The sequence below is a fragment of the Phocoena phocoena genome, chromosome 16 (assembly GCF_963924675.1).
Source record: "Phocoena phocoena chromosome 16, mPhoPho1.1, whole genome shotgun sequence".
Lineage (NCBI taxonomy): Eukaryota > Metazoa > Chordata > Mammalia > Artiodactyla > Phocoenidae > Phocoena > Phocoena phocoena.
The window spans coordinates 27,597,901-27,624,256 of record NC_089234.1 but is presented as its reverse complement, the minus strand read 5'-3'; the positions used below and the strand labels follow the sequence as shown (position 1 = coordinate 27,624,256).

Below are 26,356 nucleotides of genomic sequence, written 5' to 3'. Positions count from 1 at the left end.
AAAAGAAGTCTGAAAGGGAGGAACACAGAAAGGAAAGCAGTGAGGAATCCTCTAGTTACCTTTATAGGGTAGAAGTTGGATGGAAAAAACTACCCCCTGCCCTGCCTAAGTGCCCAAATCCCTCCCTTCCCTCTTTGTGGATGGTTAGGGGTTCAGAAAGTTAGGCACTTATTCCTTTACTATAGAAATGTTTGGTTTTTAAATGCTTTCCTATTGGCTAGCTCCACGGAGAGGCAAGACAGGTGTAATTATCACTATTTTACAGGTAAGAAAATTGAAGCTCAAAGAGGCAAAGGGACTGTGCATGTGGAGGCTATTACTCCTTCCCTGGGCTTTGGAGTGAGTGGCCCCTTTAGCTGCGCAGAGGTCCATAAGTGTGCGTGGGGGAGGCTGTGTCCAGGAGTACCAGAGCCTCACCGGGCCTCTTGCGCCCCCCTCACCTCCTAGCCTTTTCTCTGTTGGACAGAGCTCTCCACTCCTACTCTATAGATTGCTGGCCCAGTTTCTCCTGGCTTGACCATTTTTTTCTGCTCCCCAGTCGGGTGGCCCACCGGTGGCAGCCACCTGGCAGGCCCGTGCGGCTAAGAGGCCGCTTTGGTGGCCAAGTGGCTTGCATTGTCCTTTCCCCTCAAAGGAGCTGTGAAGGGCCGGCAGGTCGCTAGGACCGCATGTGAGGAGAAGCCGGGTTAAAGGAGGAGGGGCCGGGGAAGATGAAGGCGCAGCACGTGCGCCCAGCCTCCTCAGGACCAACAGACAGAGCGGGCGGGGCCAGCCGGGAGTTAGGCCCCCCGGGCTTCACGCAGGGAGCCCAAATATGGGGAACAAAAGCGGGAAAAGAAGAGTGAGAGCGGGAGGGAGCGAGGGAGGGAGCGAGGAAGCAGAAATTAGGGGGTCTTAGATGAAAAAAAGAAAGTAGCTTTAGGGGGAATGTGCCGTGGAGTGTGAAATTGCAGCCCATGGTGCTCCATATTGTACCAGAAGCTCTTCCAAAAAAAAAAAAAAAAAACCATCCTCCAACGTGACCAGAGGGCTAGGAAGGGGGAGGGGCGGGGAGAGAATGGGGAGGAGGAGGGGAAAGGGCCGGCCGGGCTGGAGCCGGTCAGGGCGAGCTGGAGCGGGGCCAGCGTGCGTGCGCCGGCTGCTTGGGACCTGGTCGCCGAGAGAATGCGCCCCGGGGTGCACTCCGGGACCCTGGGGCGAGTGGGCTGCAGCTGTCCCGGACTTGGATTGTCAGACAAACTTTTTTTTCTTTTTCTTTTTTTCTGGTGGTGGTGACTTCCAAAACTGGGAATAATTCTGGAAAAAAAGCTTGGCTGTAGAGCTGCTGCTCTGCTCTACCCCTCTGCTCCTCCTTCCTCCGTTTCTGCTTTTCTTCCCTTTGGACTTGTTTTTCCCCCCTTGGTTCTAAACAGCTTTCCCCGCCCTGAACTTTAATGCGTTTAATTTGGTCCGCGCTGTGGGGAGCATTTCCTAGGGAGATACATTTAATTTCGGAATTTCTAATCCCCTCCCTCAGAGCCCCGGCCCTGGCTCCCCTTGCCGCTCCCCGGGAGGTGGAAGGAGTGGAAGGAGGAAGGTTGGCCCAGGCCACCAGGGAGGGGCTTGGCTGGGATGTTCTCCGGGCCCCCACCAGGCGCCCCCCCTCCCCCACCCCCTCGCGGCCCAGCCGCCTTCCTCAACTGCTCCAGGTCAGGCGCCTGGGGTCCCAGGTCAGGGCCCTGCCTGCAGAGAGTAGGCAGCCAAGCCTCAGCTTTTCCTCGCCAGGGTAGAAAGCACTGGGCCAGGGAATGGGAAAACGGAAAAGGAGCAGAAGGGTCGGGCAGGGAGAGGGTGCAATCGGGGGCACCGGAAAGGGTTTACCGAGCACTTCATGCACAGCCTGCACAGAAATGCATTTGGGAGCTCAGGGTGCTAGTCGCTCTTGGCTTGCTTGGGGTGACTTTGCGTGTGTATACTGTGGAGGAGGAGAGAGAAGCTCAATGGCGACCAAGGCCTCCCGGACACCTACACCCGACAAAGCACACGGGAGACAACTGGAGAGCCTGGCAGCCGGAGATCGTTAGAGAGGAAGGAGGCAAGGGCGGGGGTGCCCGGCGCCAGGCAAGCCTGGCAGGGAAGGGAGCGGAGAAGGTGAAGGAGCTGAGATCCACAAGGAAGATTTATTGGGCAGATCAGATGCACAGAGGCAGCTAATGAAGCAAATCCCGAGATGGGTATCAGAGCAACTCCCCAAAAGTTTATTTGCCTTTAAATTTCCGCAGCGAGGCGGGCGCCTTGTTTGAAGTGTAAATGCCCCTAGGTTGGGGGGTGGAAGGGCTGCTTTGAAAACACCAGAGAGAAAAGGTTCATTTAGAGGCAGACGGGAAAAGCAACCAACCCTGACAGGTCGGAGCCCGGGTTGTGTTTGGGGTTGGGTTGTTTTCTTTCTTTCTCTTTCTTTTCCTCTTTCCTCTTCTTTCTTCTTTCCTTTTTTCCTTTCTGGCTTTTTTCTCCTCTACTAAGACTATAGGAGAAAAAAGGGAAGAACAGGAAAGGGAGCATCAGAGGGAGAGGCCAGCACCTCTGGAGAGAAATCTGTAGGCCAGCCCTTCAGGCTGGAACCCTGGGAGAAGGCTGAGTCTTGGCTAAAAGGGTTTCTAATCATCGGGGAGTATTGCTCTTTGATTTTCTAGACACTTGAACAGGCTGGAGCCAAGGAGGAAGCTGCCAGGGGCTGGCTTTGTGGGAGGGTGGATGTCCAGCTAATGCAGTGCTGAGGAAAGTGTCCCAGGAGCAGGGGGAGTGGGGTTCTGGAATCTCAGGGGCTACCTGGGAATTGGACTATCATAGAAGTGTCTTTACTCCTCATGGGGTACGTGTGTCGTATAGGTGTGTGAGTGCAACTTCCAGCACACTTTGTGCACTAAGTCCTCTTCTTTACAAGACATGAAAATCCCTCTTTCTTAGTATGTAAAAAATGCCTGCACCCACACTTCTTCGTAGTATGTGTAACCTAGGGACATGTCTAGCTGATTCTAGAAAAATCTGAGTCTGTGTGTGGAGAGGGGTCCTGCCCACAGTCCAGTTTTTCCAAGAGTTCAGACTCCCTAAGACAACGTCCTAGACCAACATAGGGAGACCTGGAGCAAAGGGCTCCTTCGGTTCTGAGCTCCTCTCAGTAAGGACCCTTCCTCGATGTGGCCCCCTCATCCCAATACTGGGTTAATTACCTCCCTGAAAGAAGCCCAAGGCTGTACCAGCTAATAACACCTGAGAGCCCTTTGCTCCCAGGCCCGGGAGCCTTTTCCTTTAGGCTGCCCGGAACTGTTTTCCTTTTTCGCTCCCCACACCAAGTTAGTGCGTGTTCGTGGGGTTGTGAGGCCAAAGCAAACCCGGGAGCGCCATCTGCAGGTCTCGAGAGGAAGAGACTGACCTTTGGGGCTGGACCCTGCGCCTTCCACCTCCAGCCCGAGGGAACCAGCTTGGCTGCCCAAAGGAAGTGCGGGTGAGGGCTGGGAGGGAGGGGGCAGGGGGGGATTTTTCCTCCCAGAAGTTACTTCGCAGGTGGATTAAGCGGATTGGGCTCCGGAGGATCCAGGAAGGAGAGCAAATGACAGGATCCCAGTGGATCCGGCCTCCTAAAGAGTGGGAAGCTCGGAACCCTGTCGGGCTGAACCTGGCCCGAACCCCACCCGAGGATGAAGGGCGCTCTGAAAACCCAGGTGCAAGAGGCCCTGTAGGCGTTTCCTCCTGCCTGAGTTGAGCGGGTTCGGCCCCCAACCTAGCTGCCGCCTGGGCGCTGGCCAGAGGGACAGCGGCGCGAGTTCGCGGCGCTTCTGCGGGCGCCAGGGTCGGCAGGCAGGGGCTAGAGTCTCCTCGAGTACCGGCTGCAAGAGCGCAGCGCCGGCTTCCCTCAGCCGCCCTTTCGCAGACCCAGAAAGGGGAGGAGGCGGGAGCGAAGGAGGGAGAGTTAAAACATCAGCTGAAGTGCCAAGATGATTTATGAGACGAGGGAAAATATTTCATAAAGATCTCCCGGATATTCTGTACTTAACCAGTTAGGAGACAAAGGGCTTCTCCTGCCTGGTGCGTGCGAGCGGACCTGAGCGAGCGAGGGAGCGAGTGCGGAGGAGGGCTGCGGAGGCTGGACCAGCTGCTCCGGCAGGAGCGGGTCCGGGCAGAGCGCGCTGCGCCTCCTGCGCTTGCTCTGGATCCGCCGAGCTGGCCGCGGGCGGCGCTCAGCCTTGTTCGCAGCCTCTTCTCCCCAGCCGGGGAGAGCGAGCCGAGCCTCGGTCTCCCGCGTCCTCAGCCGTCAGCGGCCAGTCGTTCTGCACTGTCTCCCCAAGCCCCCTCCCCGGCCACCCGAGGATCCAGGAGCCAAGTCCCCGGGCTCTCGCACCGTCCGTTGGGTCCCACTGAGGCAGGTGGGTCCCCGCCGGAGGTCTCGATTCTAAACCGAGCGTTCTGGGCTGTCCAGACCCCGTTAGGCAAGGGGACGAGGGAAGCCCTGCGCGCAGCCGTGCGTGGGACGAGAGAGGAAAAACCGCCGGACACTTTGCCCCGGAATGAGAACTGGGGGTAATGTGGGTGGGGAGTTACCTCAGGAGGGACAGACGAAAGGGAAGGACCAGAGAGAGGAAGGAAGAACCAGGGGGAACGGAAGGGAACTGAGAGCTGAGAGTAGGGGAGATAGGAGTAGGGTTGCGGACCGAGCTCGGGGCCCCGTGGCTCATGCGGGCACTGGCCAGTGGATGGCAGGGCTGGGTGAGTTGGGACTTCGAGCCGGCTTCCGAGCGTGGCGCGTTCTGCGACCCTCTGTCGTTGCCTGAATATTCATTAGACTGGCCGCTCTTTATCCTTATCTAACGTTTATCTTATCGGCGAGTTTCGTTTCTCAATGTAGTTTTAATCCCAGGCTCCCCTGCCCCCTCCCCCTGGCCCGCTCCCCTCCCCTGCCCTCCCCCTCCCTCCCCCTTTCCCCTCCCCCTCCCTCCCCCTTTCCCCTCCCCCTCCCTCCCCCTCCCCCTTCACCCGCTCCTCCCTCCCTCCCGTTTCCCCCTCCCCTGCCCTCCCCTCGCCGGCACCGGAGTGACAGGCGCGGGGCCCTCCTCGCCGAAGCTCGGGGCTCCGGCGCTGGCGAATCACAGAGTGGTGGAATCTATTGCCTTTGTCTGACAAGTCATCCATCTCCCAGCGCGGGGAGAGGGAGGGGGTCTGGAGGGGGCTTTGCAGCTTTTAGAGAGACACACACCGGGAGCCGAGGCTCCAGTCTCCGGCCGAGTCTTCTCGCAAACGCAACCCACCTGGGGCCAGTCCAGTGCTGCCGGCGTCCCTCGGCTCCCTCCCTTTTTCCCTCCCTCCCGGCCCTTCGGCCGCGGCGGAGCGCGTCAGCCTTTTCCGGGGGCGGGGGCCCGGCTCGAGCTCTCCCCTCCCGAAGGCGCCCGCTCGGACATCCCGAGGATTGCTACTTCTTCGCCAACTTCGCCAACTCACCGGCACTTGGAGCGGCCCGGCTCCCCGCCCGGCGCCCTCGGGCCGCCCCTGCTACTCGGCTACTCCGACTGCCGCCACTGGATGAAAGGGTTCCAGGGGAGCTGAGCGAGCCGTCTCCCCCGCCCAGCCTCAGCCCTGGCCGCAGCTGCCGCGCGCGCCATGCGCCCCCAGGTCCCCCCGGCCCGGCCTGCCAACCCGGGGCCGTTCTGCTGACCGCCCAGCCCCGCGCCCCGACGGTGGGAAGTTCCGGGCGCTGCAGTTGCAAGCTCCGGCAGGCCCGGGAGGAGTCCCCGCGGGGAGCGCAGCGCGGCGCCCCTCCGCCCCCGAGCGCTCCGCCGCAGCCGGGAGCCCGCTCACCCCCCCCCCCCACCGTCCCTCCCTTTTTTCCTCAAGTCCTGAAGTTGAGTTTGAGAGGCGACACGGCGGCGGCGGCCGCGCTGCTCCCGCTCCTCTGTCTCCCCATGGATATGCACTGCAAAGCAGACCCCTTCTCAGCGATGCACCGTGAGTACCGGCGCCCGGCTCCTGCCCCAGCTCGGGGCTCCCCGTCCCTCCCTGTCCCGTCCTGGCGCGGCCCTGGCTCCCCACGCGCTCAGGTCCCATCTTGGAGGCCACCCTGGCTTCTCCTGGTCACCCCTTTCGTTCTTCCTCATTTCCCGGTGTTTCTAAAGCCCCCAGTTTCTCTCCCTTCTGCCTTGTCGCTCATACTTCTTCTCCCTGCCTTCATACCTCCCTAGTGCCCATCACCCTCCTTCCTTCCACCTGCTTTTTCTTAGGTAAGTGGATCCACAGCCCCTGACCCTGGCTCCAACCACTCTACTCCCTGGCCACCCTCTTGACTGGAGCTGGGGGACTAATGGACAGGCAGTTTTCAGGGTTTTGTGTTGTGTTGTGTTTTCTTTATCTTCTCTCTTTCTCTCTCTCTGCCTCCCCCTCCTCCCTCCCCTCATCTCTACCTTTCTGGAACTTAGAGTGTGGTGGTCCAGGAGGAGACTCCCAGCAAGGGCAGCCTCAGTGTCAGGACAATCAGGCTGAAGAGTGTGGGGGTGGGGTGCCCCCTTCTGACCCTCAGCTCCCAGCACCTCCTGGCCCTGCCAGCCCAGCCAAGGCTTCTTGTGGGCTGGTTTGAAATACTTCCTTCCTCTTCTTTTTTTTTCCTACCTTCCATCCTACTCCTTCCCCTCTTGTCCTGGAGTTGGGAGTCTGAGATTGGCAGGACGTGGTGGTCATCTTTCTCTGCCTCTCCCTGGGAGATGCTCTAAAAACAAAGAGGGATTCCAAGAAATCGAAGTCTGTGAAAGATCACGTAGAAGAGCCTTCCAGGCGATCCCTGGGTAGAGCAAAGCTCAGCTTCTAGTTCTGGAGGCTCCTTGCTGGGCTCCCACTCCCTGGTAAGGATGGGCCAGCCAGTAACCTGGCCAGGGGATAGGAAAAGAGGGAGAAAAGGAGGGGGGAGAACAAAAGGAAGGCAAATGCCAAAGCTGGGGAGAAAGGAGAGAGAAATCAAAACAAGGGGGAGGAAAGAAGAGCCAGAAAACAGAAAAAAAATGTTACAGGAAAAAGGAGAAGGGGAGAAAAAAATTTTAAACTAGGAAAAGAGAATTATTTTAATGAAATTTGAATTTATCTAATTCTTGTCATATGTCTTTAGCTTGGAAAACAATTCAGAGGTATTTTTTGTTTGTTTTTGTTTTGCCGCCTTCTTTTTTTTAAAGATAAATAGATTCTAAATAGAAAACGTCCCCTCCTCTGTAGGTTAATAATCAAGGATGATTTGTAACTTTTCACAGGGAAACTTTTTAGACCTGGCTTGGATCTGTGCTTGGGACAAGAGAGCCTAGGAGGGAGAGCTGTATTTTTCTCTAAGCATATATTTAGCGCATATATATATATATATGTATATATGGGTGCTTTAAAAAATACTCCTGTTACAAAATATATTTCCCTAAATAATTTCCAAGCACAGGAAATCCGAGCCAGGGGCCTCCGGCTGCCGCGGGTTTCTGGGAGCCGAGCCTGAAATCCTGACTCCTTTTCGGAGGGAGTGGAACGGGGTACCACGCCGTCTTCGCCCAGCCCGCCGGCCCCCTGGCCCCGCTGCCTCCCCTCTCTTGCCGATTCCGCGGGGGATCTGCCGAGTCCTGGCCGCCCACTGGGTGCCACTTTGAAACCGAAAGGGTAGCAAGGCGAGCCGAAGGTGGTCGGAGGAAGGGAGAGACCGCGGCGCGGGCGGGCTGGCCGGCCAGCAGCGGCAGCCCGAGTCGGCGCCGGCGGCAGTGGTGCATTCCAGGCCCGACTCAGCGCAGGTTCTCGGCCCCAGCCCTGGACTCCCGCCGTGCCCCCTTCCCTTACCCACCCCTTAGATTGGGGTCGAGGGGCCGGGCCCGGAGCCTGAGGAGGCTGAATTATTCATCTTTAATCTGCCCGCAGCTGCCGCCTTTTCATACCGGTAACGCGAGTTCTCCCGGGGCTTAAATTATTGATGGTCGGGTTTGGAGGGAGGGGAGGGGTGAGGAGCGGGGCTAGAGGTAGGGAGCCTAGCATGGATGAGGGGTAGAATAAGAGGCTTCGGCCTCCCGCAACCTCTAGATCAGAGGCCTCTCCCCAGGGGTTTCGCTGGCCCCTATTCTTGGTCCCCCAGAAGGGAACGGGAGAGAAGCGAGTCGGGTGCAGATGTCCCCGCTTTCTCCGAAAGTCGCCTGAGGCTAGCAGGACAGGAACTGCAGGTTGCTGGCCCGGTCAGGTCGGACTCTGCCGCTAGAACTCTCTGCGGTTAGATTGCTCAGTAACTGCGGCTGCAGGTTGATGGCTTTGGGTGCAGGATTTCTAGACTGCTGTCAGCCAGGGAGAATGGGGCGCCAGGCAGCGTCCTCAGGCCTGGCATCCGGCGACCACCTCGGCTCCGAGGTTGGGAGCCTGCACTGGAGTCTGGTTGGAGACCCAGCACCCTCCTCTTGCCCAGGAGAGCAAACGCCGTTGCTGCCCGGTTTCCCGAGTGGCTGCGGAGGTCTAAAAGGTCAGATGGACACGAGCTGGCTCGCGCTGGCTGCACACGGTGCCCCGTGCGCCTTCAGCCCGCCTGGGCTACCTGTACCGTGCGTCCTGAGCGAGGCCATGGGCCCCAAGCCTAGCGCCGCGCGGCAGGCGGACGAACCCAAACAGCACCGGTGTAGCACCGGTCTTAGAGCGTTCTGTGGCTGCTACCCCGGCACTTTGCCGCTTTCCACTGCCTCCCCGTCTCCGAGCGCAGCAGATTCTGGGCCCCTGCCTCTTCAGCCTTCCCTCCTCCACTTGGCTTTCTTTGAACTTTAAACACTACAGAGGCGAAGGGGAAATATGGCTCCCCAAATATCTAAAGATAGAAAACATAAAGGAAAGAAAAGCTCCCCATCAGAAAACAAAACAAAACAAAAACACAGGGAAAGAGGCAGGAAAACTCTAACTCTAATTAAAAATAAATACAAGGAAAGAGGTAGGGAGCAAAAGGGGGGATGTCAGGGACTTAGGCCCTCTCTGTGCTTGGAGTCCTTATGTACAGAGTCAACCGGACCCAAACACCCCAGAATCATCCGCCTCCGAGCAGGCTCCTACAACTCCCTCTTGCCTGCGGCTCAGGCGGGATTCCGCACCGCTCCGGTTCCGTCCTCCGCCCGGCCCTTCCTGTCCTCTCTTCCCTACATTCTTTCCTGCTGGCGTTAATTCCCACTGTGCTGTTTTTCTCCCCCTCTTCCCTTTTTTTCCCTCTCTCCCTGCTTCCCCATTCCTTCCCTCACTTTCTCCCTGGTGTAGCACCGGTCTTAGAGCCGTTCTTTCCCAGCCCTCCGCCCAGCATCTGCGCTTCCGCGTTTCTGCAGCTCCGCAGATTCCAGTCCCTAATCCTCTGCATTGTGGTCGGCGGCCTTCGTTCTCCCGCGAGTCCGGGAACATGCCCTTCCGCCCTGCCTGCTCCCTTTGCACGTCCTGGGTCGCGGACCCTGACTAATGGCCGGTCCCTGCTGTGTGTGGGGTGTTGTTTTTTTTTTCTTGTCTCTCCCCAGCAGGGCACGGGGGTGTGAACCAGCTTGGGGGGGTGTTTGTGAATGGCAGGCCCCTGCCCGACGTGGTGAGGCAACGCATCGTGGAGCTGGCCCACCAGGGTGTGCGGCCCTGCGACATCTCCCGGCAGCTGCGGGTCAGCCACGGCTGTGTCAGCAAAATCCTGGGCAGGTGAGGGCCTCGGAGCTGCCCCTGGTAGATGCCCTGTCTCCTTCCCTGTTTGGATAGCCCTGGGTCTCCAGCCGAGGGCTTGGCTAAGTCGAGGTCGCCAGTGGGAGAGGGAGGTTCCTGACTGGGGCTATCTGGAGAGCTGCTCCTTTTGGAGAGGGCACTCAGGTGGTGACTGTGGCCCCAGAAGCGAGGGTGGAGCAGGGCCATCCAGCACCTGCCCCGCTCCAGGGTCCTCACTGGGAGATAGCCTGATTCCAGTCTTCAGAAACGGAAGGACAGCTCTTCCCTTTGGAAGGGAGGGTTGGAGGAATAGGGTGGAAGGTAAAAATGGGTCCCTGAGAAGAGAAAAATCAGCTTGGGGAGGTAGAAGGTTGGTCCTGCTTCCCATAGGGTCCCTGTGCTCTGTGGGAAAGGTCTGGAGGCCTCCAAGTACTGTTCCCCCCGCTCTTCCCAAATGAGGGGCCGGGCTTCCACTCCCAGGGGCATTGATTCCAGCTGCTGTGCGTGCAGCCTTTGGTATGGCCACCTCCAGGGAGGGAGCGCCCCTGGTGTCCCTCCCCTCATCCTCCACTGCATCCCTGCCCTAGCCAAGTGGACTCTGGAAGCCGGTTCAGACACTCTGGGCCTTTTCCCTCCGTGCCACTGCCTCAGGCAGGAGAGTGGCTCAGCGGCTCCGGCGCCTGCAGCGCCCTGTCCCCGCCACCACCCGCTTCTCGCTGACCCCGCCGGCCTTCCCGGCGCAGGTACTACGAGACCGGCAGCATCAAGCCCGGAGTGATCGGCGGCTCCAAGCCCAAAGTGGCAACACCCAAAGTTGTGGACAAGATTGCTGAATACAAGCGACAGAACCCGACTATGTTCGCCTGGGAGATCCGGGACCGGCTCCTGGCGGAGGGCATCTGTGACAATGACACAGTGCCCAGCGTCTCTTCCATCAACAGGTGAGCAAGCCACGCCGGGCTGCAGGGTGGGGCTCCAGCTCCCAGCTCCGGCCCACCAGGGCTTCCCCCAGCACCGGTCTCTGTTCTTTCTTCGGCCTCTGCCTGCCCTTGCTCCTGCTCCCAGCTCCCAGGTCCTTTGGGCAGGGAGAGGGGACCTGGGAGGCAGAGAGATAGACAGACAGACAAGGCTGTCTCCAGCTCAGGGCTGGGTATTCCCTGCCAGGCTTCTCCCGCTGGCGTCCTGGAAATGAATCCAAGTGTTTGTGGTAATTAAGACTCCAAGATTACGCGCCTCGGTATCTAGAGACAATCACAGCCCACAGCCGAAGCCTTTAAAATGACCAGTGTCTATTCATCGCCTCCAAACAGACTTCCCTTTCTAAAGGCATGCTCCCTTCCGCAGGGGCAGCCGCCTGTCCTGGCTCCCCCGCCATCCCTGCTGACTCCCACAAAGCTGGCCTCCCGGGAGCCCAGGACTTGCTAGCCAGCTCCTCACAAATTTCCGGCCTGTTACCACCAGTATCGAGGCCTGCGGAGCAAACGCCAACCACCAGCCAGCCATTGGCAGGGAGTAGAGGAGCTAGACCTGGAGTGGGATGCCAGGTCAGCAGGGAGAGCTCTGGACCCTGAGACTGAACCTTAGGAGATGCCTCCAACCGCCTAGAGTACCTACGTCCAGGCCTAAGCCTGCACTGATGACAGGCTCAGGCACAGGGGGACAACTCAGGCTGGATTCAGCTCGACATATAATAGCACAAGATAGTCAGTCTCCCAATCTCTGAGCCACTCCAGTGTGCTCTCTGGGACCCATGCACACTCCATGTATGTACCCCCCGCCCCCGGCCAGTGTACACATGTGGCAGGTACAGCACATAACAAGAGCACTTGGACATGGGAACCCAAGATGGCTTTCCCATCACAGAACTGTACAACCTGATGTCAGCAGAGACCCTGTGCAAATTCCGGACAGCCTTGGCCAGCTTTTCTACCCCCGCCCCGCGCATTGTAGGGCAACACTCCAAACGAGAAGAAGGCTGAGGGTTTCATACCCTTGTTTTTCTTTACACTCTTCATAGGCTCATTATCAGGACAACTAATAATTCAGCTGGTGCCTTTTTCTGAAACTGGCATCACGTATCAAGGGTTTTTTTTTTAATATTTTGCAAATGAAATGGAATTATCCCAAATCATGCTGAAAACAGCAGGTAAAATTAGCTGGTAGAATGTAATGTACCTTGGCTAAAGAAGATTCCCTCTGCCACACTCGTGCTGTAACGTACTGCGAGGCGACCCCAGAAATTATCCCAGTGTGTGCCATCTGTATTAAAATGGTTATTCAGTTATGAACAGGGTAACATAATACTGATCAGCTAATTATACACCCTCCGAAAATTCTCCAGCTCCCTGGGCCTGGTGGTTTGACATTCAGATACCTTCCAAAGGAGCTGGAGAAATTCTCCTGGTGGTTTGGGAGAGGAATGAGTCTTTTGCATTTCAAAGTGAGAGGAGGAAGCTGGGGAAGCTTTGGGGCTGGGGCAGGAGTGGCGGTGAGGGATGGGAAGGGGCCAAAGCATTGTCTCCTCTCAGCCTCTAGGCTGGCTACTGGTCTTGGGAGTGAGTTGGAACCGAGTCTTGGGAGGAGAGCAGCCCTGCTGAGGAGCAATGTTGCTGGGACTGGGTGCTGGTGTTCTGGAGAGCATTTGGTAGAAATCTTGTTGCTGTGATAGGATTTGCAAGCCGGTGGAGGAACCCAAGATATGTTCGGTCAAAGGCAATGTGCTTCTCTTGATGTGTGGAGGATTGGAGCAATCAAGGCAGGTGTGGCGGCAGCACCCCTTGCCTAGCACTCTGTCTAGCACCACTTCTCCCCCCCTCTCCCCAACGTATACCCCTCACTGGCCGAGATGTTTTGGGAAGCTGGCTTATACAAAAGTTGGGGAATACTCTCATCCTGAAAAGCCACGGAGAGCAGGGGACATGTGACCCCAGGATCAAGCTCCAGAGGCCTTGAGGTGTGCTCACCAGAACTGAGAGAAAGTAGAAGAGTGAGCTGCTAGTGGGATGAGAGTGGGAGAAAGAACGGCTTCAGCTTGACAGCTCTGACAGCAGCAGAATTTGCTCAGCACGGAGCCCTATCACCTGAGGGGCACGGAGGCTACCTTTGGGTGTGGGAAAATAGCCATCTGTGGACAGGTGTTGCTGGAGATGGCAAGGGAGTGGGAGGGGAACGGGGAAGCCACCGGCAGCATGGGCAGCCAGCCCTGGGTCTGCAGCTAGGCTTCCTGGCTTGCTTTGTCAACAAGGCACAGTCAGAGTATTCTTGATTTTGCTTTGGGACAGAATCCTACCGTGACTCATACTTTGAAAAGAATTCTGGGGGCTTCCCAGTGTGCTGCCGAGTCAGGACTGGAGGGATGCATCTGGGCCCGTGCCCTTAGTGTCATCCCTCGAGGTGCTTTGCTCTGAAAGGGAGGGTTTATCTGAGATGCGTTGCTTCAACCCTAAAACCTGCTAAAAGCGGGATTTCTGCTGGCGCTGCTGATGCCAGGAACTTTGTGAAATCTCACTTGCTGTAAGGAAGAGCCTACAGATTTTCCTCTGTGTAGAAAGTGTGACGCATTGGGGACCGGGTGGTTCTTGAGTTTAGCGCTTTACTGTTGGTGAGGTGCCCACTTGTGCTGGGTACTTTATAACCCTCATGGTAAGAATGTGCCCGTGCCGGCCGTTGGCAAGAAAGGAAATCCACACACGCTTATCCACCTGAGCCAAATCATGAGGGTTTTCATCTTCTCCTCCCCAAACAGATGCTGTTGCCACACTTGAAATATACTGTTATGGTTATAAACTAAATTGCTTTTCATGCTTTAAAAGTGGTTTGGGCTTTTTCTGATCCTGTCGCGATAAAGGCTTGGACATCCAGCCCGCATCCTCCATTGGCAAATCCTCGCAGAAATATCTCTCCGAGCCAATGGAGTAGGTCAGAGAGGCCTCCCAGCCCCACCCTCACCCCAGAGACCACCGTCAAAAATCCGGAGGGTTGACCAGACTGCTTATCATGTGGGATTTATTTGAGTGACTCTCAGTATTGGGTTACTGATCGCTGAGCGTGGAGTTGCCAGCTCTTCAGCTTGTACACCACTGCCGTAGGGGGCGGGTGTTTATAAACAGGTGACTTGAGATTGAAACCTGGTGTGGGAAATGGCCCGGAGGGGGGAGGAGATGGAGGGAGATCCAAGCTGCTGAAAGGGAAACAGCCACCTAGTTACGTTGCTGACCAATTGGCTGGGCGGGAAGGATTTTCCTGATTATATGCCAGAGTCTTCAGGTTTGTCTGTTGCTCTGGGCAGGGAATATAGCTCCTTTGAAGGCACAGGCGCAAACTCCAGATACAGTCTAGGGTTACTGAAGATCCCCTGAGGGCACTGTCTTGGACTGAGCTGGCAAGGAGGCCCTGGCTCTCTTAACTTTTTCAGCCTGCCCTATACTCTTTGGGATCAAGGCACTCTCAGCTCCTAGATCCTTGGAGTGGACCCTCCCAGAGTCAATTTTCCCCCGATCACCTGCTACCCACACTCTCCCTTAGCCTGTTGGGCTCTAAGTGAGCATATTTACTCTCCTAGCAGTGGCAGCACTGGCTTCAAGAAGGCGCCAGGCCCAGGGCTGTTGAACAGCTCCGTCTCGTGTCATCTGCAGGTCTTCATTGGAAATCTGGCACTGGGGTGACAGTGGCCTAGCTGTTCATTCAAAGGCCTTTCCAAGTAAGCTGGGAGCCACTCATCCCAGCCAAGGGAATGCTGAAGACATGTTCACGGTGGGGGTCTGTGTCCCTTTCTCAGACACAGGTTCTAGAACATTGCACATTTGACTCTTGGACCTGGCTTGGCACAAAGCTGGCCCAGAGAGGCAGCACTGCCTGCCCATCTCTGTACCCTTGCAGTTGTTTGGTGGTCAGGGCTGTTGGTCTAGTGGCAAAGAGCCAAGGCAAGTCGGTAGGTTAAGAAGAAGACTTCTCCCCACAGAGGAAAGGGAAAAGTAAGGATAGAGAACTTGCTTTCTGTGGCCCTGGGCCTACTGGATCAGGCCGCCTATAGTGGACAGACGTGCCAGTTTCTGTCTGAAAAGCCTTGCTCACCTGTCCTTCCCCAGAGAGCATCTCCTGCTGCAGAGGCTGCCCATCGTTAGAATAACGTGTGAAATAGTCATGACTGCTGGCCTTCTTATTTCTTAAAACGAGCTGGAGTCGTCCCCCTGAAAAGCCATTTTTGCTCCCTTAGTTATTTTAGACTTCTTGGCCAGCAATTGTATCGGTCTGTTTCCCTGCGGCCAGGCTCCGAGTGGGCGGGCAGGCCACAAAATGGCTTTCAGGTGAGAGCAATGGCTGGTTGCCCTGAGTTCTTACCTCCACTGGCAACTCTAGGAAAGAGGAAGGCAGGAGGGGTTGTCCCTAACGAAAGCTCCAGGTGGGTTTTGGAGGGTGATGCAAAGAGGAAACAAGAGGGGAAAACCCTAAATAAATAAATAAAGTGTGACCAACTATTCTGAGAACTCAATAAAACAATCACATCAAATATGAAGAGGCATAAATCTTGTATCTGCACAGGTAACCTACTCAATTGCTTTTATTATCGCTCAGGCTGCCTCCATTTATTACCGTCCACAGTCTGGGCAAAGGAGGTTGCGTGGAGGGTGGTCTCCAGTGCAATCCTACACCCTGAGAGGCAACAATCAGCCCATACAGCCAGGGATTTCGATGGGAGCTCGGGAAGGGCCCATTTGTCTGCATGAAAACCAATCAATAACTCTGTAACCAGAGCCCTTGTCACAGGGAAATGGACAACACAACAGTTCAATACAGGGGCCACGGGGGGAATTAACCAAGTGGAGATGGGGCCAGGCAGGAGCAGCCCCTAGAGAAGGGAAACGGGGTGCCTGGAGAAGAGAATATTGGGGAGGGGGGGAGATGGGGCAATGGCTTTGTGTGCATATTGGCACAAGGTGGGAATTATTGTGCAAAGTAGATCCAGGGGACCAGAGGCACCGTTGGAAGTTGGGGTGGTAGGGAGCAGCTGGGAAGTGGACTTGTTCCAGTACCCATGGGATAGTGTGGTTGTATGTGTGATGGTGTGTGTTGTGGACAAGAATATTATGCTTCCATAGAAAGAATCGCGATAGTAGTAACTGGTGCGGAAGATGAATCAAACCCCCCTACACCAGAGCCTGCACGCTGAAAAGGGGGCTCCCTCTGAGCCCACAAAGGAGCGCCTTAAACCAGGGGCTCCATTGTCTGCCCCCAGCTCCCTAGACCTTCAGCTCCAGCTACTCTGCAACTTTGCCTCTTGAAGTTCAGGTCTGTCCTCGGCCCTTCCTCCTTGCTGCCTGGAGTTGGAATTCTTATATTAAGAGGAAACTGTACGCTGGAAAGAATTCCTTTCTCACGTCCTGTTCCTTAAAAGAATTCAGTAAAGGGTGTGAACATGGCCTGCCACTTCTCTGAATCCCTGCTGTTTCATCTCAGCACCCCCACCCCCAGGTCAGATTCTCGGAGGGCAAGTTTCTTGCATTCAGAGTTCCGATTCATGCAGGGGAAGCTATGCCCAATGCTGATCACCCAGCCACGCGGGTGAGCCTAGAGAAGAGAGAAGGGGCCCTGATAAATCTGAGGAGTGGGCAACGGTGTCTCACAACCAATGCCCTAATAACAAGTAAAATATTAAACGGGTGGAAAATTACATCGCTGTGGGTTTATCGGTCTACCACTAAACTACTGGGTTGAAATGTTTTTCTCCTGTTGAGCAAGTTATTTGTTTTGGTACTCTAAAGGTGCAGCTTGAATCTATTCATGATGGTTTGTGGGCACAGAGATTGATATCTTTAGGGTGTGTGGATTTGTGTGTGTTTGTGCCTACCTGCGTCTGCTCTTAGGTAAATGGGCTCTGGGGCCAAGAGGAGGAAAAAGAGGAAGACCTGCAGTCACAGACAGAGGCTGGACACCTTGTCCTTGGGACCATCAGGTCAATCAGTGAGGCAGTCATTGGGCCCTTGGGCAGCAATAATAGGGCTGGGTTGGAGAGTTCTCGTTTCATAATTTGGGGAAATTGGGGCCAAATTTTTCTTTGCACTGTAACAGTCCAGTCTAGTTAGGCCCCAATTAGAGGCTTTGCTGCAGCGATGCTGCCTTGTTGATAGAGAGCTGTGTGGTCCACTGTCCATCTTCATTTCAACACTTGAGTCCCAGCCCCGTTGGCAGAACTAGTTAGGGACCAACTGCATAAGCAGCCAGGAAGATGGCCTTCCTGGTGTACCCCCTTCCTGCAGAGTTCCGGTGCAGTGGCCCACCAAGGGACCTGCGGGTCCCCCAGCAGGAGGCATGTCAGCAGCACTGGGACACGGTCATTGTCAGAGCTCTCCCAACGGCCAGGCCCCAGGCTTAGCCTCCAAATCCTTCCCCAGTAATCCAGGTGCCAGGGAAATAAGGAAGAAGCTGGGTGCAAGGAACACATAACTGGGAACCAGAGAAGGCTTGGACACCAGACCAAGTAGAGCATGATGGCAGAGGCAGAGGCCTGCGGTCTCCTGGGGAGGGCTGGGCATAGGGGAGCTGTTGAGGGTGTAGGAAACCAGAAGAGGATGACCTGGGACTGGAAAAGAAGAAGCAAGGCCCTGTGTAGACCTGGGAACTCTCAGGTAGGAGGGGAAGTCATGTAGGAGGGAGACGGGAGAGGCCATGGAGCCAGGCTCGTCTTGTAGTTCATCCTCACCAACCACAAAAATAACTGGACTCTTCCTTTCAGTTTTTGAGAGATAATACAATAAGAAGATATCTTGTGTTTTTCATGCGAGAGAGAGAGAGGCAGAGTCGTTGGCATTCTAGAGAGGTTCGGGTTTGTTGTAGGCTGTAGGGGGAGGAAAGTAGTGCCCCAAAGTCCAGACTGGTGAGAATGTGTTAGTGGAGCTGCCATGTGGCTGCAGGGGGTCATGAGCACAGAGGCCTCCAGGACCCCAGCAGGGAAGGTTAGCAGGAGAACCTACGATGCTGAGACAGAGGTGGTGAGAACTGAACAAACAGGAGCTGGAGTGCACAGGCCCAGCCTAGAGGCACTGAGATTTCGTTTTTTAAAACTCTGTGCTGGGGCTTCCCTGGTGGCGCAGTGGTTGAGAGTCTGCCTGCCGATGCAGGGGACACAGGTTCGTGCCCCAGTCCGGGAAGATCCCACATGCCGCGGAGCCCGTGAGCTCCCACATGGGCCCGTGAGCCATGGCCGCTGAGCCTGCGCATCCGGGGCCTGTGCTCCGCGGCGGGAGAGACCACAGCAGTGAGAGGCCCGCGTACCGCAAAACAAAACAAAAAAACTCTGTGCTGGTTAAATAAAACACATCTCCAGGCCTGATTCAGTTCATGGGCCAGCGGTCTGCAGCCCCTGGTCTGTGTAACTGCCCATAACTTATCTCTCTGCTTCAGACCAGAGCAGTAATCTCAGTGCAGGTACAGGGGATGTGACATTTCCGGAGCCCCTGAGTCCAGAAGCCCCCGAGGAAGGGAAGTGGGGGTGAGGTGTAACTCCCCACAGCTAGAGGAGGGGAGGGGGAGATGCACATGGAAAGGGAAGGACAAAAGTAAGGATGAGGAGGAAGCATGAGGAAGGAGGTGATGAGGGCGAGAGGTGAAAAGCAGAGCCCTGGGAGCTGGGACGGGCTTGCCTGGGAACGGAGCATGTGAAAAGGTTGCAGGGAACCAGAGCTCTGGGCGGCTGGTACAGCAGGCTGGTGGGGCTGCCTCTCAGAAGGTTATTAAGGAGAAAAGGAGAGGCCAGCCAGGGAGGAGAAAGGTAGCAGAGCAAAGGAAGTGGCACGGGAGGTCAAGTCGCAAGACCTGGAGCCCACGGTCACCCGTACCAGGCAGAGCACCGCAAAGCAGGCCGGCAGTGGATGTGGCGCTGCTGCAGTGCAGTCGCTCAAGCCTGGTGCCTGGCAGAAGGGAGAGTGGGAGAGAGGCCAAGAGGAAGGGAGGGAGGGCCCCGCTTCCTGGGTGTTCCAGGTTAGAGCCCCCTCCACCCAGGAGCCTCTGGCCACTTTGCTCTGGACTCCCTCCTCTGCCTGCCTTCAGCCTGCCATGCACTCCTCTGCAGTGAGCTCCCTCTGCAGCCATCCAGAAACAGAGGAAGCCGGAGGACGTGCCGGGTGGCTCCTGGCAGCTCCTGGCAGGAGGAGGAGAAAGGGCTGTGAGACAGGGCAGCGGGCTGCAAGAGGAATTGTACCCACGTTGTAGGCACAGTCGGGTCAGGAAGTAGAAGGACTCAGAGGACTTGGAGAGGGCAGGAGGGCGAGAAGGGAGAGCAGCAGGGGCCCTGGAGCTTGAACAAATGGGCGTGAGCACTGGGGCTGCTGCCCCTGGTCTACATGCTCCCTTGTGGCCCCAGGGTATTTGCTGGGCTGGTGAAGGAAGCCAAAGGCAACCAGGAGCCTCGTGGACAGCATCTGGCCTGACAGGCCACATAGATGGTCAGGGAGGAGGCCCTCACTCTGCCCTTTATCCTGTGACCTTTGGTTCTAATTCTAGAGGACAAGATGGTGCCCGCTCCTTATGTGTGGTACCGAGAGGGCTTGGTGCCTCTGTGTTGGGAGCCTCCGTGTGGCTGTGTTTTGGGGAGAGTGTGTGGGTTCATGGTATCTGGCTGAGCCTGGCACTCAGGCCCTAGGAAGCTGTCTAAATGGCCCTGGCATTACAGGGAGCTCTTAAAAGTCATCTGTCTTGTCCAGTGAACAACGGCAAACTGGTAGTTGGCCAGAGGGCTGAAGGCATCTTTTGGTCCCAGGATGAAAGCATCTGCCATCACTGGGATGGCCCGCCTGTTTGAGGTGCTAGCAAATGTTATCTGGAAAGCCTGGGGTTGAATGGATGGTCAGCGTCCCAGTGGGTGGATGAGTGGGGGTCCCGTCAGGTGCACAGAGGGTCCCAACTCGTTTAGTCTGGTGCAGGCACATGTGCACTTGCTCTGCTAGAGGTGAGGGTGTAGAGCTGTGTGCAGTGCCGGGGTGGTGCATGTGTGTGACATGCTGCTAGGAAAACTGGCAGCAGCTGTTTGGCTTGTGTCTGCTGAGGTCCTCATAGGGAGTGTGCACTTAGGTAGGGACAAATGTCAAGCTATTTTCTCCTCCTATCATCTGCAGAGTGCATACCTCCCCTCCCTCTCCACATCCCTTATCCTTTCTTTTCTCTCTCTCCTCCTCCTCATTACCCAGGTTAGCTGGTTTGGGTTAGGAGGCCAATTAAGGAAGAGTGAAGAGAATTTAAGATAAGGAAGGCCATCCTTCCTCTAGGGACCAAAAGAGGTATTGTGTTTCCCCCACTCCGCTCTGCTTCCCTGAGGAGCTGACACCAGGACAGGCGGCCTTCCCACGGGCTGGGACTGGGAGAGCCAGAGAAACGGAGGTGTCTCCAGACTTGAGACTTGGGCTCCTTTCCCTGGTCACCACGGGCCTGGGAAGGAAAGTCTAAGAGAGCCCAGGATGAGGGAGAAAAAAGGGTAGAAAAGAGATGGCCAAAGACAGAAGGCGAGAAGCAAGAGCCAGCTGTGGTTGACACCAACCAGCCCCAGATAAAGCCTGGTTTTGGCCACAGAAGTGGACTGGCTGTGTGTGTTGGGAAGGTGGGGGGAGGGGTGTCTTTTTTTTTTTTTTTCTTTAGGGAAGAGGCTCTGAAGTCTTTTAGCCAGTCTGCTGGGCTGACCACTCAGCTCTTTGCAGAGGGTATAGCCCTCCTAGAAATCGTGTTCGCCCTCACTCTCACACCCTCTGACCTCCCATCCCAGCACACATTTGTCTCTTCAAAGCCAAGTTAAAGGGAAGTGAGGGTGGGGGAAGAGGCCCCAGGAAGACAGCTTGGAGGGCAGTGCAGACTCCTCAGGAGATGACCTCCCAGGTTGGGTACAAAAAAAGTTGAGAGAAATTCATTTCATGGCCAGTGGCTGCTTTAAAAAGGCGATTCCAGCATACGAATGTGATAAATGTTAACTGAGCATTAATCGCATTAAAGAGGGCCCTATAAACTTTTCATTTCTAATTAAATTCGTCCAGTGATGCTGCCCAAGCGAGTACTCTGGGCCTTTGTTTATGTGGAAAATTAAAATGCAAATACAATGGGATTTATTTCCTGGAGTGGAGTGACGGGCTGGCCCCCTGGCTACTGGTCTCCAGGCCTGTCAGGCCAGGTAACTTCTTCTTTGGAGGTTCTGTCCCTCTTGGGACACATTCTGGTGTGAAAGGAGAGGCCAGAGTTCAAGGTCAAACAGAGTTAGAAATAGAGGGGAAGGTGTGGAAAGAATTGAAAAAAGTAGAAAAAGACAATAGATGGCCCAGAAATAGAGAGAGAGGCATTGTCCTGGCTTCCTACCCTCCTCCTCCAACTCCCACCTCTAGGAGAAGGGACCCCAGACCTTGCTTGTGAGTAATGCCATCACAAGCCTCCCCTGCAGTTCAGGGAAGAAGGGTGGATGTGGGAGGGAGAATTTGGAGAAGCAGCCCTGCCAGGCATATGTGGGCTTGCTCCTCAAAGAACCGAGTGGTCATCAGCACAGAGGACCCAGGGCCTGGATTTATCTCCAGCAGTTTGAGGGTCGGCTGCTGTCCGCATAATGGCTTCACTGGGCTTTTCCTGCCAGTGCCAAGCAGCATTGACACAGGGCAGTGGAGCATAGATGCTCAAACTGAGGACGCTGTGCATGCACGCCCGCACGCACGCAGCCTTCTCGAACGTAGAGAGAGCCGATCGCTCATGAGAATAAACAAATGTCCCTTGCAGGGAGTCCTTTGGTGCCGTGATCCCTCTGATAAAAGTGGTAACTCTAAATGCTATTGAATGGAACGATCTAAAGTTCCTATTTACCAAAATGTAAATTCAGCTGAGTGGAGAGAAAACCTGAGCAAGAAAAATCATTTGGGTTTATCAGTAGAGGAACTGAAAGATCGCTGTGCTGCTCTATGGCCAGGGAGGTTGTAAATAGCGTTAAAAAGTAGAGAGGGAAAGAAAATGGAGGTAGGAGAGATGATAAAAGGCAGAGCACTAAATCACAAACAGGGGTACATGGACAAAGGCGCAAACCAGATTTATGCCAAGCTTTGCAAAATCTACGGCTTGGACTGACAACGCGTAGACATACTACGCACACAGGCATGAGGCATCCGGAGAGCGGATAAGGCCATGTGGGTATGAAGGTGGATTGACCACGATGTAAGCTGTCTGTGCCTGGTGCTGGGACTGATCCGTCAACTCCTCCACACTGCGATCTGATGGGGTAGGGTTCTGTAGACAGTCAAGGATACAGCCTTATGCGGTTTTTAAAGGTCTTTGAGCACATGAGTCTCTTGTGAGCTGGATCCACGTTCTAATGAATCTCCAAGGCAGCAACCCATTCCCAGAACGGAGTCTGCTTGACCAGTTTTGTCGAATAGCTGCTACCCCTGTCCTCTTTAGTCTGTTTTATTCTGGGTTATTCTTTTCCTCTTTAGTGTTCACTTAGGTCTCTTGGAAATGCATGAGCACTTGCTGACAAACAGGTTAATGACTGTGGCAACTCCCAAACATCTGGATGAAAACCCAAACCTTCAGCCAATCATCTCTAGAGATTATCAATATGATGCCAAATATCTGGGGATTTAGAGATGTCCACATTATTGATTGAATTCCTTACTTTTTATCCAGGCACAAAACCAACTCCTGTTTTCATTTCATTGGTGTTTCATTTCATTGGGAGACACCCGTTTTCAGAGGGAAATATTCTAGGAAACAAAATGTTGTGGTTAGAAAGCATCTTTGATGTATTTGGGTCTCATTTCTGGTTTAAAGGGAGGCTGGGCTTGGCCTGAAAGTCAAGTGGAGAGCTGGTGGTTGGGAGCACTTAGTATCTGAGCAAGCATGGCTGATAGACTCTTTCCCCGGAAATTTGGTTGGGAGGGCAAATCACTTTGTCCAAAGAAAGCTTAAGCTATCCGATAGCCTGGCTTCATAAGGGAACCCACTTTGCTATCTTAAGGAAGTATCAGTGTTCTTAATAGATATGGTCTGTCCTTCATTTATTCTTTCATTCATCCATTCAGAAAACCTTTGCTGAGCACCTACTATGTGCCAGACATGAACCTGTGTGGCATAGAAAACATAAGAAAGTGGGCTCTGGGAAGTGATTGCCAGAGTTTGAATCTAGCTTCCCCACTCACTGGCTATGTGGTTGTGGGTAAATCTCAAATCTTCTCTGGACCTCAGTTTCCTTATTCTGATCTAACATGGGGATAAACATGTAGCTAGAGCTCTGTCATAGGTTCTCATGAAGGTTGAATGAGTTATTCCACATAAACCTGGCAGATATCAAGTGCTCAATAAATGTTTTTTTTTTCTTTTTTTTTTCTTTTTTTTAACATCTTTATTGGGGTATAATTGCTTTACAATGGTGTGTTAGTTTCTGCTTTATACCAAAGTGAATCAGTTATATCAATAAATGTTAGTTATTATTATGGCAGTAGTAATAATCAAGTTATGTGTCTGCCAGTGTAGGTGAGTTCTGGCTTGTGCGTGCATAAACACTGAAATCTTTTAAATAAGAAAGTTCAAGGAGCCAAAAAGATACTCTGTGAACAGAACTGTGTATCATGAATACCAGTGAGAATTATGGTCCACTGTGAGCCCAGCTGGATTTAGGAAGGGGGCCTGCTCTTTGTACTTCCAGAAAAAAAAAAAAGGAACCTTTATGACTCAGTTACATGACCATTGAACAGAATTAGATAATTGCCCCCTTTGTCCACTTTTTTTGAGAGCCCAGCCTGTGTGTGTGTGTGTGTGTGTGTGTGTGTGCGTGTGTGCGTGTGTGCGTGTGTGCATGTATACTTCTTATGACCGCACACTCCTTCTCTGGGATAAGGCTATGATTGCTTGAGGAGCTGAAGGTTGGCATTTTCTGGGTTTCATGGCATCTTCATGCATTGTGGTGCTTTGCATTTTGTAGTTTTTTTAAAAGATAAAATGAAATGGTATTGGGAAAAAAATCCTTATTTGATGGGTTTGAAGTGTTCCTCTGATGCTTAAATGTCATAGAGGGGAGAGGACAGGGAGGTAAACAGAAAGAGGAGGGGAAAAGAGGAGAGAAAATGGAGATAGGGTAAAGGATGAAGAAAGAGGAGAGGAGGAAGTGAGCAAATATTTGACAGATTCAAACCAGATCTGTCTCCTGTGGCCCCGCATATCTGGATATTCCAGGCATATTCCATATTTCAGTCTGCAAGCATGGGAGATTGATCGTCATTGCAGTTATTCCATTCCTGAAGGTTAAAAGATTTTTTTAAAAATTCAGGAGAAAAATTCACTTCTTCAGTGTAATGGCTCAAAGTAACTGGGCTCTGTGAATTCTCCTATTTAATCTGTGCCCATGAGCAAAGATGAAAATGGACGTTTCCTAAACTGACAGTACATTCTGGTTTACCATCTTTATGGGAAAGCTTGTGGAATAAGGCTGAGGCCCCAAGTTCTCCCTGCCCCTTGGGCCTAGTTATGTAACCAAGTCCAGCCCAATGGACTTCTGTAAGGTCCACACCAAATGCCTTAACATTCACTCCTATTCCTTTCTTATCTCTTCTTTAGTTCTCAATTTAATGCCTATATTCTGTTACTCCTCATTGACACCTATTAGCTGGTAAAGGTCCTGATTTTTAAAATTAGAAAGTAAGTGTTTTTAATGAGTTAAATTTGAATGCTGACAGCTCAATCATCCTTAAATTTTTTTTTTTTTTTTTTTTTTTTTGCGGTACGCAGGCCTCTCACTGTTGTGGCCTCTCCCGTTGTGGAGCACAGGCTCCGGACGCGCAGGCCCAGCGGCCATGGCTCACGGGCCCAGGCGCTCCGCGACATGTGGGATCTTCCCGGACTGGGGCACGAACCCGTGTCTACCGCATCGGCAGGCAGACTCTCAACCACTGCGCCACCAGGGAAGCCCAATATATATTTTTTATAATTGCAAATGTATAAGGGCCGCCATCTTTCTTTCTGCCTCTTCATTACCACAGTGCTGGGTATAGCCCTCTGTATGGAGATGGGTAGTGGTGGATTCTTATCAACCCCCAACCCCCCCTCACTGTCCACATGGACAGAAGCCCAAGGAGAAAACTACCCCCTGCCTTCATGCTACCTGACTGCAATTTTTGCACTTCTCTGCTTAAATCACACACATACACACACACAACTTGATTTATCTTACATTTGATTCACATTAACACATGTGGTTATACACACACATAGGCCAATCTTATGGCCACTTTACTTGGTAAGTCCTTACGTTCATAACAATAATAGCTGACAAGTGCTTACTGCAGTAGGAACTGTTATAATTATGTTAAGTATATTAATTGATTTAAGCCTCATAAGCAACCCCATAGGGCTTTATAGGATTGTTTATAGATAGGGTAACTGGAGTACAGAGAAGTTGAATAACTCACTCAGGTCACAGGCTAAGTAGCACAACTAAGATTTGAACTCCTGCAGTACTGGCTCTAAAACCCATGTGCTTTTCCACTGCTCCATACTTCATATCAACTTTGGATCAAAGGAAGTGCAGGAATGTGTGATCTCTTGAGCAACTTTCTGTATTTTGAAGTCTCATGCCAGGGAGTACATGTATTTATACGTGTACTTACAAGCTCAGAACAGAGACACTGCACCTAGTAGAAAGTCATGCCTAGTACGAGCTTCTGTACTCTTCCTGGTGTGTGTTTGTGGCCCTGTGAGTACAAGCCACAGCTGAGCCACATCATCTGGGGATGCTGGGAAGGAAGAAGATGCTGATGGCCAGAGCCACAGGGTAGAGTGAACTGGGGATTCTCAGAACTAGAGTTCATGTTATTCCCATTGGGATTGGGGAGCTTAGTCCCATCCATCCTCCCGTAGTCCCCACCAGGGAGCTAGCCTTTTGACAGGCATTGGGTTTGGCCCTGGGTCTTAACTCTCCAAATTAGGCAGATATAGGGAGGGTGGCACCAGAACCTGTGTCACTGTGGTAAGGTCAGATCTGTTCCGTAGAGCAGGGGCGGCTTGCTTCCAAGAACAACAGAACTGTGCGAATGGTCATCAAGAAGAGATTTGTCCTCCATCTCTAGAATCCTCCTTCTGGAAAGAAGCAGTGCAAACGACCAAGCCAGAGCAAGTTTAAAAAGCTAAAGGATGGGTCTTCTCACACACAGCCACATCAAGAAAGCAATTACCGAATCATACACCACCACCCAGATCCAACATCATTACTCAACCCACATCACCAAGGAGACACCCATTAACCTAATCTCTGAGACATACATTACGAAAAAGAAAGATGCTGATATGATCAACGAACACAATAATTCAAAGCAGAAACACAGACATTGCCACCAAACAATACTCAAATTCCTCCAACTCAGTGTTACACAAAGTGCAGTCACCTTGATACAATACCACAAAACATCAGGTAACAGACCTTAAGCCAGCTGCCGGAATGTGTCAGCAATACATAGTACCACACAACACAATTCAAGTGCTCCGTCCCACAGGCACACCCATGCCCAAAGGCTGAAATCATGTGGCCACCTGAGCGATAGTAAACACTGGTCAGGCATCCACAGAGATGGAGCCAGCAGTGCAACACCCAGCCCTCCTGCATACCCAGCAGAAAAGGATCACTGCCACAGCCTCCCCAAACCCGGCGCTCTCCTGGTCCCCAGCACAGTGCAGC

At 53.7% G+C, this 26,356-nt stretch overlaps 1 protein-coding gene across 5 annotated transcripts in view; it reads left to right on the top strand.

Moving 5' to 3' along the window:
• The first annotated feature begins 762 nt into the window (after nucleotides 1–762).
• Nucleotides 763–26,356, top strand: part of PAX2 (paired box 2) — an 83,434-nt gene continuing 57,840 nt past the window's right edge. For 3 of the 5 annotated variants that reach the window (XM_065894908.1, XM_065894906.1, XM_065894907.1), the window contains exons 1-3: nucleotides 5,934–5,976; nucleotides 9,510–9,678; nucleotides 10,422–10,619. In XM_065894908.1, coding sequence (XP_065750980.1) covers nucleotides 5,934–5,976; nucleotides 9,510–9,678; nucleotides 10,422–10,619 — 410 coding nt within the window. Of the gene's footprint in view, nucleotides 779–5,865; nucleotides 5,977–9,509; nucleotides 9,679–10,421; nucleotides 10,620–26,356 lie in introns of those variants that run through there. The other 2 variants (XM_065894911.1, XM_065894909.1) reach the window with 2 other exon arrangements.